Source organism: Vombatus ursinus, unplaced genomic scaffold (genome assembly GCF_900497805.2).
Source record: "Vombatus ursinus unplaced genomic scaffold, bare-nosed wombat genome assembly UNPS02014959.1, whole genome shotgun sequence".
Taxonomy (NCBI): domain Eukaryota; kingdom Metazoa; phylum Chordata; class Mammalia; order Diprotodontia; family Vombatidae; genus Vombatus; species Vombatus ursinus.
The window spans coordinates 1,332,775-1,350,325 of NW_020954737.1; the positions used below are offsets into that span (position 1 = coordinate 1,332,775).

Sequence of the window (17,551 nt, forward strand, 5' to 3'; positions counted from 1 at the left end):
AACGCTCTACTGAAACTGTTTTGGTAACCAATGGCCTTATTTCCAAGTCCAATAGCCTCTTCTCAGTCCTCATCCTCCTTGACCTTTTTGTAGTATAGGAAGCAGGTGGCACTGTTGATCACCATCTCCTCCGGGATACACAGTGTTCTCTGGATTTTCATGATACAGCTTTTCCTTCGTTTTTTTCCTGTCTGACAATTCCTTAATCTCCTTTGCTGGATCATCAACTGCATCATATCCTCTTACTGTGGATGTAATCCCAAAATTCTCTCTCTTTTCTCTAGACGTATTTTCTAGACATTAAACTCGTGTAGCTCCCATGGGTTTACTTATTATCTCTAGACTGATTTCCAGAGATAGATAGAGATATAGACACTCAGCTCTGGTCTTTCTCCTGATCTCCAGGCCTCCCCTCCCCATGCAATCACCATAAGTCTAGTGTACATTTAAAACTGGATGCCCTGGAGACATCTCAAGTTCAACATTTCCAAAACTGAACTCATCATTTCCCCTAAGCCTACTTCTCTTCCAAGCTTCCCAATTTGCTGAAAGTAAGCACTATCCATCTAGTCACCCAGGTTCACAACAATGCTGCACTCCTCATGCTCACCCCACAAATCCACTCAGATGACAAATCTTGTTATTTCTACATTCAAATCTCTTAAATTTGCCCCTTTCTCTCCACTCACACAGCTGCCACCCTAGTTCACACCCTTTCAAAGTCTCATCTAAATCACTGCAATATCCTCTTAATTGTTCCCCCTGCCTCATGCCTCTCCTCACTCAATCCATCCTCCAAACTTGTATCAAAGTGATTTTACCAAAATGCAAAGCTGACCATGTCCCTATTCAGTAAACTTCAGTAGCTCCCTATTACCTCTAGGAACAAATATAACTTCTTCCAGTTGACATTTAATACCCTTCAGAACTAGGCCCCAAACTACCTTTCTAATCTTATTAGAGTAAACTAGATAGTACAGCAGAGAGAGAACTGGATTTAGTCTGGAATACCTGAGTTCAAATCCTGCCTCAGATAATTAACTAGCTATGTAACCACTGTCAACCTTTATTTTCTCATCTATAAAATGGAGGTAATAAAAGCACCTACCTCACAAAGTTGTTGAAGATCATGATATATGTAAGACACTCTGCAAAGTTGAGTTATAAGTTAACTATAAGCTCTTACAGCAAACAGACCTTTCTATTTTTCTGTACTCCTCACACACAGTACTTCATGGCCCTGTGTCTCTCCACCAGCCATCCCCTGTTCTAGGAATATAACCCTTCCTCACCTGTCTCTTAGAATTCCTCACTTCTCTAAGACTCAGCTTGAGCCACCTTCAAAATGAAGTCTTTCCTGATCCCTTTCCTGATCTAACTGCTAATGCCTTCCCCCCAACAAAATTACATTGGATCTATTTTCTATCTATATATGCATGTGTCTGCCCTGATAGAATGTAAGATCCTTAAAGGCAGGGACTGTTTCACTTCCATTTCTATATCACCAGCACCTACTACAATATTTGTTGATTCAGTATGTCATACTGGGGGACATATCCTCAATGGAAATGCTATTAAATGTCTAGATATCTCAAAAGATCAGTTTTTCCTTCTCTTCTGCCATGTTTCACCACTACAGTGGCACCATTGCTTCTCCAACCCCATGCCCTAGCCCCAGGACATTCTATAACCAATACAAGGGTTCTAGCCAGGTAGAAGAAAGAACAGCTACTACCAGGACATCCTCCCTACTTGCTGCTTGACTGTTCACATGGCTTAAATGATATGGGAGTCAACAATTCTCTTCTTTGCAGTGTTACTAAGGACCACCACAATTCACCACATGCTGTGCCATTCCCTTCTAGGGTCCCCCAGGCTACACAATCTGCCCTGGCTCTATGCCCTGAGGTCCTGGCACTGTCCTCTGACCTCTTTATATAACCTAGATATCCCTGGGCCTTGCCATCTACCCAGATGCAGCACCTTTAGGCCTTCTGGGTCTTTTCATCAGCTAGAATTCTCCTTTATGTGTTATTTTCCTCAATGGGAGAAAGAGCTCCTTGAGAGAAGGAAGTTTAGAAGGAATTTTTTTTTCTCTGTATCCTAAATGGTTAACCTAATGTATTCTTTGACTACACTTTGGTATTCCTGCACGCTGGTCAACCACCCCCTACAAAATCCCAAGGACATGATTAAAGTGCAAAGGACAATGAAGGTTCTACGAAATAACTTCCTAACTGAAATAACTTCCTAAAAACTGACAAAACATGAAACTTCGGCCTCCCTGGTAGTATTAAGTATCAGTCAACCAAGCAGCCTCCAGAGTAAAATAGATGATATATTCACAAAAAAAATCAAGAGGTAGCTATTACATAAACTGGATTTGGTACTGACTTTTACTAGAATACTATAAAGCTACATACCCTCTTACCTAGCAGGAAACCTCAGAAAACTTCTTCCCCATTTCCTCTCTCCCCTAGAGAGTCCATTTACTTTTCCATTTCTAGTATTGGAATTTTAGGAATTTATTGAAATTATCTGAGTATTTCTGCAAATAGTTTCTGAGAGCCTTGATTAATAGAATTCTGTCACTGACAACAGAAACTAAAGTCTAAAGAGTAGAATCCAATAAATTTTGTATTTACTTATGCAGGCACAAGTTGTTTCTCCTCAACAGAATATGGGGAGAAAGAATATAGTTGGAGAAGTGTTGTAGGTCTGACCTTCAATCAATCAATGAACAAGCATTTATGATATACACACTATGTGCCAGGTATTATACTAGCTGCTAAAAATACAAATACAATGAATTAAACAATCCTTACTCACAAGGTGCTTACATGCTAATAGAACTCAACATTCACTTTACTCACAGTGGAATGAAGTGACCATGCCACCCTGAAGTTCCAAATATCACACACACACACACACACACACACACATCCACGCGCACACGCACTAAACTAAGTACAGAAATACATTTCAACAGGGAAACTAGAGGGAAAGGAAGATTTAGAGGGAGGGTAGATTAAGGAAGAGATTAGTCCTAAGCAAAACAAAATCTATCTAAGGCTGTATAAAAATATTTATAGCTCTTTTGAGGCAGCAAAGAATGAGAATCTGAAGGGGTACACATAAATTGCAGAATGGATGAACAAGTTATGGTATATAAATACGATGGATTACTATTGCGCTGTAATAAATGATGAAGTTTGTATGACCTGATGCCAAATGAAGTAAATAGAAGCAGGAAAACATTTATACAATGACAGCAAAATGGTAAAAGCAAACTTTGAAAGGATTAGGAACTCTTACTAGCATAAGAATCAACTACAATTCCAGAGGACAAGTGATAAGAGGTGAAGGACTCAGAGTGAAAAATGAGACAATTTTTTTACATGAATATTTGATTTGATTGATTTTACATGTTTATAATGAAGTTTGTTTTTCTTTCATTCTCAAGTAGGAAAAGGGGATTTGGAGGAGGAGGGTGAGAGGGCAAATTTTTGCTGATTGACAAAAATAAAATATAATTTTTTTAAGTAGATACTTTGTTAGAAAAGAACATTATACTGAATCAAATGTTCTTTTATAATCAACAAACAATAAAAACACTGTGATCTTGTATTCACTACATCTTTCAATAAATTTCATCATAGTAAAAATGTGGTCTACAGTGGAATGTTGCTAGTGGAAGATTTCTGTCAAAAATGATGATGTGAAAGGTTATAGTCAAGCCAAACTTCACTAAGAAAATCCCCAAAAATTTTTGAAGGGCAACATATGAAAAAATGATCAACAAAACCAAAGCGAAACACCAACAAACTCCTCCATCCAGTCTCAAAGGGGGAAAAATGATTCTACCACAAAGATTCTAAGAGTAGGTGGAAAAAAGGAGAAAAAAATTAAATTAGAAATTCTGAAGAAAAAACTGGAAAGAGAAACAAGAGAAAAAAACTCAGAATAGAAAGTATAAAACCTTACACAAGTAGTATACTAACTAAAAAAAAAAAGATTGGAGCAAAGAATACTCAATGACTCAGACAACAAGAAATATTAGAACAAAGTCAAAAGGCTGAAAAATTAGAAAACTATGCATGTGTGGTATCTACTATCAAAAGCTGACCTGCAAAACAGGTCAAGGAGAGATAATTCAGGAATCCCTAAAAAATCATGACTAAATAAAAACTTGGATACAGTATTTCAAGAAGTCATAAAAGAAAACTGCCTGTATTGACTAGAAACCTGCTTTCTGAAACAAACTCCAAAATGAAAACACTGAGGAATATAGTAACAATAACCCAGAAGTTCCAAGTCAAAGAAAAAATACTGCAAGCCACCAGAAAGAAATATTTCAGGTTTAAAGAAACCATAGTCAGGATCACACAAATTATGCCGCAAATATGAAAAGGAAAAAGTAATCTTTGGAATATGATATCGAAAAAAGGTAAAACAATATCATTTGTAAAAGCCTGTTTGCTCCCTTTTAAAATTTTCATTGAGGATGGCTTTGATTTTAAATAGAGGTAGACACGTTTATAGATAAGATGATGTCTGGTCTCCTTTTTTAAAAATAATAAAGCCTGAGATTTTTCTGTAGCATTAATATCTTCCATTTTCTTCAGAAAACTTCTAATTTTGTTTTGCATGACTTCATATTTGTAACAGATTTTGTTATTTCCTGCTTTCTCAATAGGTGGAGAAGGCTAGGGGAAGGGAAAGAATCTGGAACTGAAAATAAAATTGAATAGAAAAACACAAAAATTAAAAATATGAAACTTCTGACTGATTCTTCAATGTCCTCACAACTGTGTCACTCCAACATGAATCTACTTTATGTACAATTAGTATAATCCAGCTACTTTTCTTGTCATTTTCTTTAGTAACATTTCTACCTTTTATAGAAGGTACTTGATACAGAGTAGGCTCTTAGTAAATGCCTACTGACTTTTATATGAGAACATCCGGGATTGTGAAGAGTACAAACACGGTAGTTCTTTTCATGGTGGAAAAAAAGTTGTTGTAAAAATATTTACTGCTATTTTCCATTTTTCTTTTATGTATTTTATCATTCTTCTACTTTCCATCCTTAAATGTCTTCAGGATAACTTTGGCGGGTTCTTGACAAACTTTCTTTAAAGTAATTTTAACCTCTTTTTCCTTGTTTCATGAGATGATACTATTTATAATCATCTATCTTTCTGTGTAATAGTATTACAAATGAGTTTATATTTTAAAGCAATGTTGTTCTTGGCTGCTATCTCTCTCCACTTGGTAAGTAAGTCAAATTTCTGCACTCTGAGGCACTTTTTAGATTTGCAAAGTGAGAGTGGGGTTTAAAAAATATATAAGATTTTTTTTAAAAAGGAAAGGAAAATTGACATAAGTGAGTGATTTCTTGCATTCCATTAAATCTTTCTCCACTATTAAGAGGCTTCCTCCCAACAACTTGCCCAAGGCAGAAGAGACTTAGTTTTCAGCGGTTTTGAAACTCCATATTTTATATTTAGTTCAGTTAGTCATTTTCTTACTCCTTCACCTGGGGTCCTCAGAAGATTTATGAACTTGGACAGGGAAAAATTAAATCAAGACTTTCACTAGCTTTTAGTGTCCTTTGTAATCCTTTGAATTTTACTATATGCATTTAAAAACATCATTTGGAGGAGATCATAAGCATTATTATGCATATTACCCAGTACAATTAGCAACTACTTGATAAACAATAATTTCCTAACTTAGATTGGTCATGTTCTTAGACAACATTACTATCTTCTACTTACCTACTGTGTCAACACCTTTCCTCCCTGCCCTACCAACCATCTGCTTATAAGTGAGAATATCAAGACATTTTCCATTAAAGACGGGAGTCCTAATAATCACACGGCGAGCAGGCAAATTCACTCCAGAAGAAAGCGTAGATGTTGCTGCTAAAATACGAATGAGGCCTTGACGAAATGCTCCTTCAATAATATCCCTCTCCTCAAAAGTGAGACCTGAAAAGGCAGGTTTCCATAAATGTTTAGAAAAGAACTTAAACATAGCTATAAGTACATCAAAAACAAAATCCTGCGATAACTACTTTAAATTTTTAAAAATGCTAAAGACTGGTAATTAAGGAATCAAAATGGTCAACTGACTAATAAGAGAAATACAGCCAATCTGTCATTAGCTCCCAATATTTTTTGTTTTGACAAACTGTTTTTATGTGATCTTGTAAACTTTTCTCCCTCCCTTAAGAGATAAATGATATGCAAAATATATATTTAAAATGAAAATTAATTAAAATTTATTTCATTTTGAACTTTTAAAACATATTGTGATAATTAACTAAATTTGGAATGTCACAGAACAAAGAATGGCCATCAAGGCATTAATATGAAATCCCAAAGAATCAAAAGCACAGAAAGGCTACTCCTTTAGAAGTCACCTCGTCAGCCTAACCAGCTCTAAATTCCAAGTCAGTTCATATCTTCTGATATATTAACAAATCTTACAATTATGTAGATTTTTATGTACTGGTTTTACTTTTATTTTACAGCTGGGATGATACAATCTCTTAAACTTTAAGTCTCTGGGCACTGGGTATGGCTACCTGGAAATCAAATTATATAAACATAAAAATAAATCAGAAAATCAAGAAATGCTGACTTTTTAAATGAGGTTGCTTTAAAAAAATCAGACGCAATTCTAATGATTTCTGATTCTGTTTGCAGGCTACCTGCATGATGAAATGCCACGCCCCACGGTACAGTTTGTTGCAGTACAGAGTCCAGTCCAGAAGGCAAGCGTTTTAACTGATCCATCACTTCCAGGAGTCCCTTTCGGTCCAATGTAACTGGGTGAAGTTCAGGTGGCTTTACCAATCCTTTTATAAAATAATTTTTAAAAGACCTTCACTAGCCATTATAAAGCAAAATCATTACTTCCCCTCCCATCCACTATTCTTATATGCAGGTGAGATATTCTTATAATCAAGCCATTTCCTCCTATGGATTTTTGTTAAATGACTATGTTCACATATTTTAATAGCTATTCTTAACCAGTAAAAATTATTGATGATCTTCCAATAATACGGTTGAGCAAAAGGTATATTTATTTGTGTGTATGTGTGTGAGTGTGTGGGTGTGTGCGTACCCAGATTCTCTTTATCATCTCTATATAGCAAGAAATGCACCAAATAAAGTAAAACGACAAAAAGTAGGGATAAGGGAGAAAACTACACAAAAAAGAATAGCAGAAAGATTCAAAAAGATGAGTAAACAGAAGACACAGCAATGAACAAATACTATAGAGTAAAACAAAGCAATACAAAAATTCCAATAAGAGATAATATTGCAGCAAAACTTCAAGAAATTATTAACTGTGGGGCAGGTAGGTGGCGCAGCGAATAGAGCTATGGCCTTGTAGTCAGGAGGACATGAGTTCAAATCCGGCCTCAGACACTCAACACTTACTAGCTGTGTGACCCTGGGCAAGTCACTTAACCCTGATCACCTCACCAAAAAGCAAAAAAAAAAAAAAAAAAAGAAAAGAAATTATAACTGAACACTCCTCCAGAACTTTCAAAATAATTTAGAAGATTAACAAAGCAATTAAAGGAAGAAATACAGATAGAAATAAAGACAGAAATTGGAGATCTCAAAGAATAATTCAAAAAAACACAAATGAGAGAAAAGATATCTTTAAAAGATAGATTATCTGAAAAAGATCATTAAAATTTACACTAAAAAATTATAGGCAATGCTTGTTGACTGGCAAAAAAAAAAAGCAAAGGCCAAAAAAAGATCAAAATCAAAAGACTAGAAGTCAAAGTTAAAAGATCAGAAGAATACCTGAGAACTCTCTAAGTACAACATAACTTATCCAGAAGGCAGAATATGTCAAGATAAACTGAGAATAAGCTTTCCAGAAAAAGACACTGAAATTAAAAGTCTGAATCCAATACTTCAAGAAATCCCACAAGAAAATTCCCAGATATGTTGTAAACAAAGAGTAAAAAAAATGTAAACACAGAATCTAGAGAAAAGTCCAAAAATCAAGTCACTTAAACAATAAATTCTGACAGAAACGCACAAGAAGACCTTTGACATAGCAAAGGAAAGCAAATCTTAGTTGTGCAATTCATTCATGCCAAATGCAGGAAAAGATTGGAGTACTATTTTACAGAAAAGCAAAGGAAATCAGTTTGCACCAAAAAATAATAAATTGAGCTTAACTATTAATAAAAAAAAAAGAAAACAAAGGGAATTGGAATTATTCTTACTGAACAAAGCAAGAGTAAGGGAAGGATATGACAATCAAACAAATAATACTTATGTTATAATTGTGCTATAATTATAATATATTGACAATATAATATTATTAGTTCACATTTACATAATGTTTAATATGATATGATAATTATATCATAAAGTATCCTAGAAGGAAGGGATAGAAAGGGTAGGAATAGAATACAGAGATGGTCAGGTTAGGAATCGTATCCATTCAGTTGTTTCTGGCTTACCTACTATTACCAAAATATTTCTTAAACCACAATCAACAAACTTGTCATAAGAAAGCAAGAACTGTTCTCAATCTGCTTTTAAAAAACTTACGCAAATATTAAAAAGTAGTCAACAAGACTAGTCATTAATGCTGCATAAAATGCTATTAAACATCATTTCTTAACTGCAGCTTGAATCCAAGTCATCTCCTAAGAAAATGTCCAATAAACCTCTTCATTTGAAATGTGACTACAGATGAGTTGCATGGCAATCCCTATTTAAGCATCTCATCAATTAATCCCCTGCCCCAACAAAGTGTCATAGTAAATGTATACAAGAAATGTTATGTTCATAGAAAGTACATTATTAACAATTTGCATTTGACAGCTAACATACTTTAAAACAGATTTCATATTTGATTTCATATAACAGATATCATATTTTCGTATTGGGTCTATATTTGAGTCCTCATATATGACTATTAGAAATTGTGTTGTTGTTATTGTTGCTGTTATTATTGTTATTATTATTATTATTATCATGTTTTAATAGTACAAATCAGAGAAATAACTTCCTGAAGTATGTTTGAAATGCAGACTTGGTATTGAGTTGCACAATTCTGGCAGAATTTCAGCATCATATTCCACTAAAAATCTATTTCATATGTGGAGGAGGGATGCTCTACAGAATTTTTCCATTGTAAAAATCTTGTGAAAACAATAATCTTTTGCCACAATTCTTTTCATTTGTATTCATCCATTTTAACACATTCTCTATATTGAATGGCAGTTCTTTAGGTGGGAATAAGCAATTGAGAACCTATTCTTTTGTTATACATATTGAATGACAAGCTGAAAAATAATGCCCCAAATAAGAAAAAGGATCAAACTCCTAACTTATCCTCAGTCCCCTCCTCCTTTTCATGAGATTCCTTTCTCCCTAGCAGGGTGACCTGGAGAGTGGACTGGGGCCTAGCTCTAAAACCCAATCATCCTTCCTCTTGAGATGCAGCTTTTCTGTTTTCCTGTTATTTTGTGTTCTTATTGGTTCATTTGTTGTGACACAACACATGCTTCCCAATAAATCTCTTTTAAAAGTATATTACCTGAAGAGAAAGACAAAAGAACCTAATAAAATGAGACAACATATGTAAAGTTTTTTGCAAACCTTAACGCACTATATATAAATAATCGTTAATTACTATGAACTAATAATTTGATAGACAAATAGTATATCCAATTTCCAGTTTATAGATTTGCAATTTACAAATTTTTAATATTGATTTATTGTTATGACACAACAATTACTCCCCTAATAAACAATCCCCCATAGTATACCTTCTCTTTAAAAAGCAGGTAGGCAAAACCGTTTAATATAAGATTACAAATGACAACATGTGCAAATTTTTACCCATATAGTTGACCATTTCTTAACAGAACTGGACTGTGTTTTAACATCAAACAATGAAACTAACACTGGCTAGGCATGATCCAAATTGTTCTTTTTAGTGTTGTCTTCACTTACATTACTGTCATCATTGTGTACTTGAATGGAAAGAGTTTCTTTACCTAAGAGGTCTTCACAAGTCCAAATGATAATCTTTGGAACATTTATAAACTCTCACAGCCAGAAGAACTATGCCTGGCCTGGGGTGTGTGGTGAGTCAACACCTTTTTACATAATCAGAGGTCAAGAAGACAAAGAAGACTGACATCTATTTGGAGCACAAAAGTATAGCACATAAGCCCTCAGCACCCAGTTAATTTTCACTGTCTATAACTCACCTTCTGCTCGATGCTGCAGATCATAAAACTCATGGGCTATGATATTCGCCAGTTTCTCACACCAACTCTTTGATGGACAGAAAATTAAGACTGAATAGCCATCACGAATGATTTCATAGCATAAGCTAACTATATGGTCCTCATCTCCCTAAAAAGCAAAGAATAATACCTTCTAGTTACTCTTCTAATATAAAATACTTCCTAAGACACATCTTATTCAAGAAATTTCAAGTCAAACACCAGATTGTTTCATAAGCAAGGCTTTCAGTTTCTTAATGAAATTATAATAAAAACAAACTGTTATCTGTTAAATAATTCCAAAACTTCTTGCTCTGTGGGACAGTGGGAATCTCAGAGGGCTAGTGACAGCCCAAAATGAGGAGAAACTGATGATGCTGTCCTCCTGGGGCCAACATATGAAGGGTGGAAGTTAGCCAGAGAACTGGCAATGACCAATTATCAGACTAAACAATGTGTCTCTGTTGTTTACCCCACCTAACAAATATAATGGCCTCAACCTGTTCTCCCTTCTCCACTGCTCAGGAGGAGATAAATACTTAAAACTCTTAATGATAATGGGATCAGCCTTACTCCATTAGATGTACAACCACACTTATCAGAGGCAGCTAGGTGGCTTAGTGGGTAAGAGTGCTGGACCTAGAGTCAAAAAGATCTGAATTCAAATGCCATCCAGGCACTGTGTGACCCTAGGCAAGTTACTTAATGATGACTCTCAGCCTCAGTTTCCTCATCTTTAAAATGCAGATAATAGTATTGAGAGAAATATCCACATCAACTACATCATTCAGTCCTCTACCTTAACTTTGCTTCCATCAGTCTTCTTTGTGTTCTCTATGCTGATTTCCCAACAGCTGAGTATCATTATCATCTTGTCCCAAGATTCTCTAGCTGCAGTTGGTTCTCATAATTTGGTTTTTGACTTTTTTGTTGATTTTATTTCTTAATTCTTTGAATAGGTCTATTATCCCTTTTACTGTATCTTTGAATTTCGTGTTTCTAATGTAACTGTAATGGTGCTTCAGTATAACTTTCTCCTGACATTTTAGGCTCTGCATCTTTTATCACATAATATTATACTCGAATTCTTTTTCAGTTTGATCAGTGATTTTCAATCATCATGTTAGGATTTCTGACTGTTCTGTTTCTTATTGGTATTTCAATTACTATTTAGTGGGAGGCAGGGAGGCTCTTGAGAAGAGAAGATCCCATGCAAACTCTCATTCCACTTTTCCAGAAGTTTGTCTTCAGAATTTATTCATAGTAATGTTCAAAAGTAGAATGCCCAGAATCAAAGTTTAGTACAAAACAAAACATTAGGAACCCCTCCCCATCACCAACAAACCTCCCAGATACCATACATATAAAAACACAGATACAAGCACAACTATAATACATATTATTACACAGCAGCTGTCAAATAGTGAGAGATTAATAAATACTTCTTGATTGAATCATCATGAGTGCATTATAGAGTAGCAAAATACTTTTTGATGAGTTCTGAAGAGAAAGTTACTAACAATGTGATTTTGTATTCTCTAAATTATCTAATTTTAAAATGACCAATATATTCCTATAGGTTGAGATTTATAAATTCAATCCAAGCGCTATGGATATATCTAATGTCCAGAAACAGTAAAAAAGAAAAGAATTTACCTTCACTTGAAGCATGGGTTGGAATTCCCTCACAAGCTTCATGGATGAGTCATATATTAAGCTACCAATTTTTAATGACTCCAAAAGTGGTACTGGCCGAAAGTTGGTGTGATAAAGTTCAGCATTTAACCAGGAAGCTATGATGTCAAGATTAGGAAGCGTTGCACTCATGCCAATTATCTGAATTTCTTTAGAAAAGTCACTGGTCAAATTTTCTGTGCTATGAAAAACACATAAAACAAGTGGCAACAAAACAGAAGACATGTTATGACAATTAGCCATAATAAAGCTCCGAAAAATCATTCTTAGTATTATATCCTTAGCAGATTATCCCCCTATAATTCTCCCCCCCAAAAAAAGTACAGTCTATCAATACACCTACTCAAAAGCCTATTATATGAACTATAAGAGAACATCACAATGAGGGGCAGGGCAGGGGTTGGTATAGAAGGGTGTTCTGTTTTGTTTTTTTAAAGGCAATTGGGGTTAAGTGACTTGCCCAGGGTCACACAGCTAGTAAGTGTGAAGTGATGGTCTGAGGCCGGATTTGAACTCAGGTCCTCCTGACTTCAGGGCCGGTGCTCTATCCACTGTGCCACCTAGCTGCCCCAGAAGGGTGTTTAGACTAACAAGAACAAGAGGATAAGGAAGGAATCTTGGGGGGGAGTTGATTTAGTAACAAGAGAGCAAGGTAGTGGGTAGAAGTAAAGCAGAGGAGTCAGGAGGGACAGAAAATAAAGAGGTACACACAAACATAAAATAAAGATCAGGAGTAGAATTTATTAGGAAAAAAAAGCAGGGACAGTAATCATGATCTCAGACAAAGTTAAAGCTAAAACAGATTTAAGCAAAAGAGAAAAATAGGGAAACTACACTATGTCGGCCATGTTAATACTGTTTTAGATTATTTAAAATAACTAGACAGTGTAAGGTTGGAATATGGCTGTGGTGTAGGAAATGATGAGTTAGTGGGATTAAAAAAATATGGAAAGACTTAGACTTATGAAAGAAGATGTTACTCACCCTCAGAGAAACAGAAGACAGACAAGTATAGTATGGTCTTATATGGATGCATATGAATGTATATATCTATATGAGTATGATTATAGATACCTAAGTATATGTGTGTATGTAAGTGTATCTATGTGTACACGTTTGTGTGTATATATGTATTGTGTGTGTGTGTGTATGTGTCTGCAATTAATTACAGCCTTCTTGAGGGAGAGGGAGGGAAGGGGGGAAAAAAGAACAAAGTAAAAAGTGCACAACAGAGAACAAAAGAAAACTTAGAAGGAAGCAAAGAAAAGATGGACAGCTCTGAACACAATGTGCAGTTTTTATTATATAGGCTTTTTTGAAATGGAAACTTATTGCTGTATATTTTGAATCCTCTCTTACATTAAGCTATACACATGGCAATTTTTTTTTATCTTTTCTTATTTTGTATTTGTTTTATTTAAGTTTATGTTTCTTTTTCTTTTATCAAATATTTAAGTTTTAGTATTTAAGTTTAAAATAAATTAATTTTTAAAAAAAGAACATCATTGACTTCCCACCAACATTTCTAAACTCACACATCTAAATGAGTGCTGTCCACATCCAAGCAGTCACCTTGAGAGGTTATACATTTATTCCAGTAATGCCTTAGAGGTTGGAAGCCTGAGTAAACTGGCTGCAAAACTCCCAAGTTTGGGGAAACAGATTAAAATGTAATAGGGAAAATTTTAATAGAATTAAATATAATGCAACTTAGATAATGTTAATTTGTGGTTTTCTAAGTCAATATACAGCACGCAAGAATCCATTTCTATTTGAGCATGAGGCCAGTCTCACAGTCAACATTACTTTATAACCATACTTCATAAAATAGCAGGTACATTATTTTTAGAGACTATGGAATATTTTTAAGGGGGAAGGAAGGAAGGGAACCATTTTCAGTAGTGGTAAAGAGGTTTGGGGGTGCTAGGACCCCGAGAACAACAAAGCAGAGTCGCCTGCAACAAATTCACACACTCAAGCCATCTTTCAATCAAGAGGCAGTTTACTATAATACCAATAGTAGCAGGCCAAGTTCCTTTGTGGAACTTGCAACCTAATGGGGGTAAATGCAGAGTTTATAATAGAAAAGGGGCATGGGAAAGAAATGCAAGGGGTACTAATTAGGTAATCTAGGGGTGCAGGTGTCTTGGGAGCAGGCATCAGTGATCTATGGATGGGAAAATGTAGGGAGTCTGTGGAGATAGCTCTGTTAATATCAGTCATTGAGGGAGCTGTTAGAGGCTTGGATCTTGGGGATGTGGTGCCAAGAGAATCCTTGGGCCAGCCAGGGACAAAAATTCTTGTCTGTTCTGATAGCAGAATGTGTTCTCCAACAAGGGAAAATTTTCTTACAGGGCAGGGGCCTACTGAGAAATTGGGAGGCCTCCAGAGCCATGATCTTAGGGCTGGGACCCAAGTACCCCATCAATAACAAAGGAAAGAAAGTTGGGAAATTATACTTGGATTTACTTGGAAAGAACCAAAAGTTATTTAGAGTCGTCTAGAAAATAAAATGAGTGCATCAAACTGCATAATATATCATTTTAGATATATTAATGATTTTGTTCTAAGCTGGTTCTGAATGACAATAACTGTAATCTGGAAAATTTCAAAAATGTTCTCACTAAAGGCAGAATCATTGGAATAAGTACCTAGCCTCCTAAGGAGGACTTTCAAATCCAGTGCATATTTGAAATTGCAAATTCTGGTAGGTTTATTGATAAAAGGCAATTTGTTGTAACACTTTGTTCCACCTCATATATATAACATTAACTGTCAAGTCCTAAACAACTAAATATGCTAAAACAGAAAATTGCCATCTGATCCCTCACTTTACGAAAATTATTTGCTGCAAGGTCCCCTTAATTTGCTCAGTAGCAATCTCAGGATAAGAAAAATTTTACTAATAGCCCACCAGAAATGCATTTAAAAGGTCATTTGCAGTTTAAAAATCATTAGAAATCACTAAGGCAAGGTGTCAAAACTACTGCAACTAGGTTAATTGCTAATGTAATTTTTTAGATTCATGTAAGACAAATTTAGCCAGTTAAGTTATCAATTATGCTGATTAAAAACACCTATAGTGTTGGCTATAAAGAGCAGGCAGGCACACCTGATATATTTCAAAACTTTATCTTCTGGTTTAGAGCTTACAGAGAAATAGAAATGATTTGAACTCAAAGGTGAAGTTAAAATGCTCTGGTTTTTGCCCAGTAAAATCTAGCAACCTAAAAATTCCAAAGTTCCTTTACTTTTCAGTTTGCATCCCCCTACAACAACATTGCAATCAAATTTAAAGATCGGATATTGTGAATGTCTTCAAGATATAATTTCCTGTTAAGCATAATTTAATTCATGAGTTTTATTTAATTTATACAAAATTTAATTTAATTATTTGAAATATGATAAATTTATGTTATATAAATTTATTTAAATTTTTATTTAATTTTATATTTATTACATATTATAAATTTATATAAATAAATTTAATGAATAAAAATAAAAATAATTTATATGAAATTTAGAAATTTAATGCACTCTTAAAGCATGATACTTATTATATCTTAGGATCAAAATGTTTTCAACAAGAATGTTTCTCTGAAATCACAATTTAAGTCAGTGGGATAGCATAATTCCTTTACAAAATTTTCATTTATTTTGTTATTACGTAAATGAGATACTCTAGTGAAGCTCAAAGATAAAAAAGTCAGGAACTTTAAATTTTCTTTAAAAAAAAAAAAAAAAAGAATCTCTAATTCAATCTCAGTGTCAAGTGCTCCAATATTAACTTTCTTCAATATCAAATAAGTACAGGAAGAAGAAAAAGCAATGGACCACCGCCTCAGACAATAGCATCAAATTCTACTTTGGGAGCTTTCTGCTGGGGTGATCTCCTCTGGGAAATGAAAATGCTGCAGCACATGACACCTGGGGTGCTTTTTGCCTCTAGACCTATGATCTATACATGAGGGTTCATTAGAGGAGGAACATTTCCCATCATGTACCAGATTCCAAGTGAGAAAAGTACTGCATTCATTTACTAATTCAATAACTGATGTTTCTCCAGGACAACTGAGAACCTAAAAAAGAGAATTTTCAGTCACTCACCTTGTTGCTGCTCTCTGAGTCACATATCGAACCTTAGTCAACAAAAGTTCTAGTAGATATCCACGATGAGAGTCTCCCAGCATATGCAATTCATCTACAACCACCATTCCTAAAAAGATGATTTCTTCAGATAATAAGTTCTAACTCCCATAAACCTTAAAAAGGTCAAATATTGTAAATATTAGGTAGATCATTAAAGTATTAGCCTAGGCATAGTAAAATTCTAAAAATGAAACCAATGAAAACAGGTTTCATGCAATAAAGTATCAGCTTTATCCTCTAACCTCTATAGTAAAGATTTTGGATAAAGTTAGCCAGCTGGGCCTTGGTGAGATTACAATGTGTCCTAAATCTGTAAAGGCTTTGATGAGCTTAACAAAAAGTTGATCAGACCCTGAAAAATTGGCTCACATTATCCAAGATTTATTGCTATCAAAATGTCAATTAAAAAATTTTAAAAGAAATATAACTGTCAAAAATAGCAATTATTTATACAACCTAGCAGCATATTTGCTTCTCAGTAGAATTTCACTTTTTGCTTTCTTCTCATGAGGTTGCTTAGTAAAAAAGGAATTAGAACAAAGAAAAATGGATGGCTTTAAAGATATTTTCATTAAACTGTAGTTGCATGATTAGTCACCCTTGCCCAAGAAATGAAAAATCTTGTGAATTTTCTTACAGTCCAGACGGAGAAATCTCTCCCCTGGTCAACATTAAAGAATGAATCTCAACAAAACATTTATTTTTATGCTTCAAGTTTTATTTCTGAAGACCTGGAGAACCAATACCAACCTGAACCTATTTAATTCATCCCCATTTCACATGTTTCCCCTATTCATATCCCTCATATAGGCATCAATCAGCCTTAGAGGAAAGGGCAGATAGGATTTGAAATCACATTATGGATTCAAATTCCAACTCCTTTCCATTTACACATATGTGACTTTGAGTAAATACCATCTCTGGCCTTCAGTCTGTAAAAAATCCGTAAAATTAGGAGACTGAACCTCTAAGATCCCTGCCAACTTTAAAATGAAGATGATCCTATAATTCTACACTCACAATTCCTCTAACTATATAGCAGGCATAATAAATAGTGAATTGGACCCTCAAATTCCTAAGAGCCCAGTTATGAGAAGAATCTTGCTGCAGATATGCCACAATTCTTTAGGGTACTATTACTATAAAGAAGGATAACAGTTGGAGGTTAAGGTTAAGGTTAAATTATAAATATTACATTCCAGTTAGATATTTCAAATTCCTGCCATGGAATGGTAGGAACGTGGGGAAACAAAAATATAAAGAAGGTTCAGATGATACAGTAAAACCTTATTATTTTGGACTGACTCCATTAATTGAGAATTTGTGAGTATTCAAACTAGACTCCTCTGAAGTCTACCTCTGCATTACTTATAAAAAGTATTGGCAAGCAAATTAATGACATCAATTATATCATATGGGTAT

The 17,551-nt window shown here is 34.6% G+C and overlaps 1 protein-coding gene across 1 annotated transcript in view; it reads right to left on the bottom strand.

The window, feature by feature from the left end:
* Positions 1-17,551, bottom strand: part of POLQ (DNA polymerase theta) — a 119,858-nt gene that overhangs the window by 92,569 nt on the left and 9,738 nt on the right. Inside the window, exons 5-9 of the mRNA XM_027845167.1 lie at positions 16,088-16,196; positions 11,942-12,161; positions 10,268-10,415; positions 6,719-6,865; positions 5,781-5,993 (exon numbers count right to left, since the gene is read on the bottom strand). Coding sequence (XP_027700968.1) covers positions 5,781-5,993; positions 6,719-6,865; positions 10,268-10,415; positions 11,942-12,161; positions 16,088-16,196 — 837 coding nt within the window. The remainder of the gene's footprint in view (positions 1-5,780; positions 5,994-6,718; positions 6,866-10,267; positions 10,416-11,941; positions 12,162-16,087; positions 16,197-17,551) is intronic.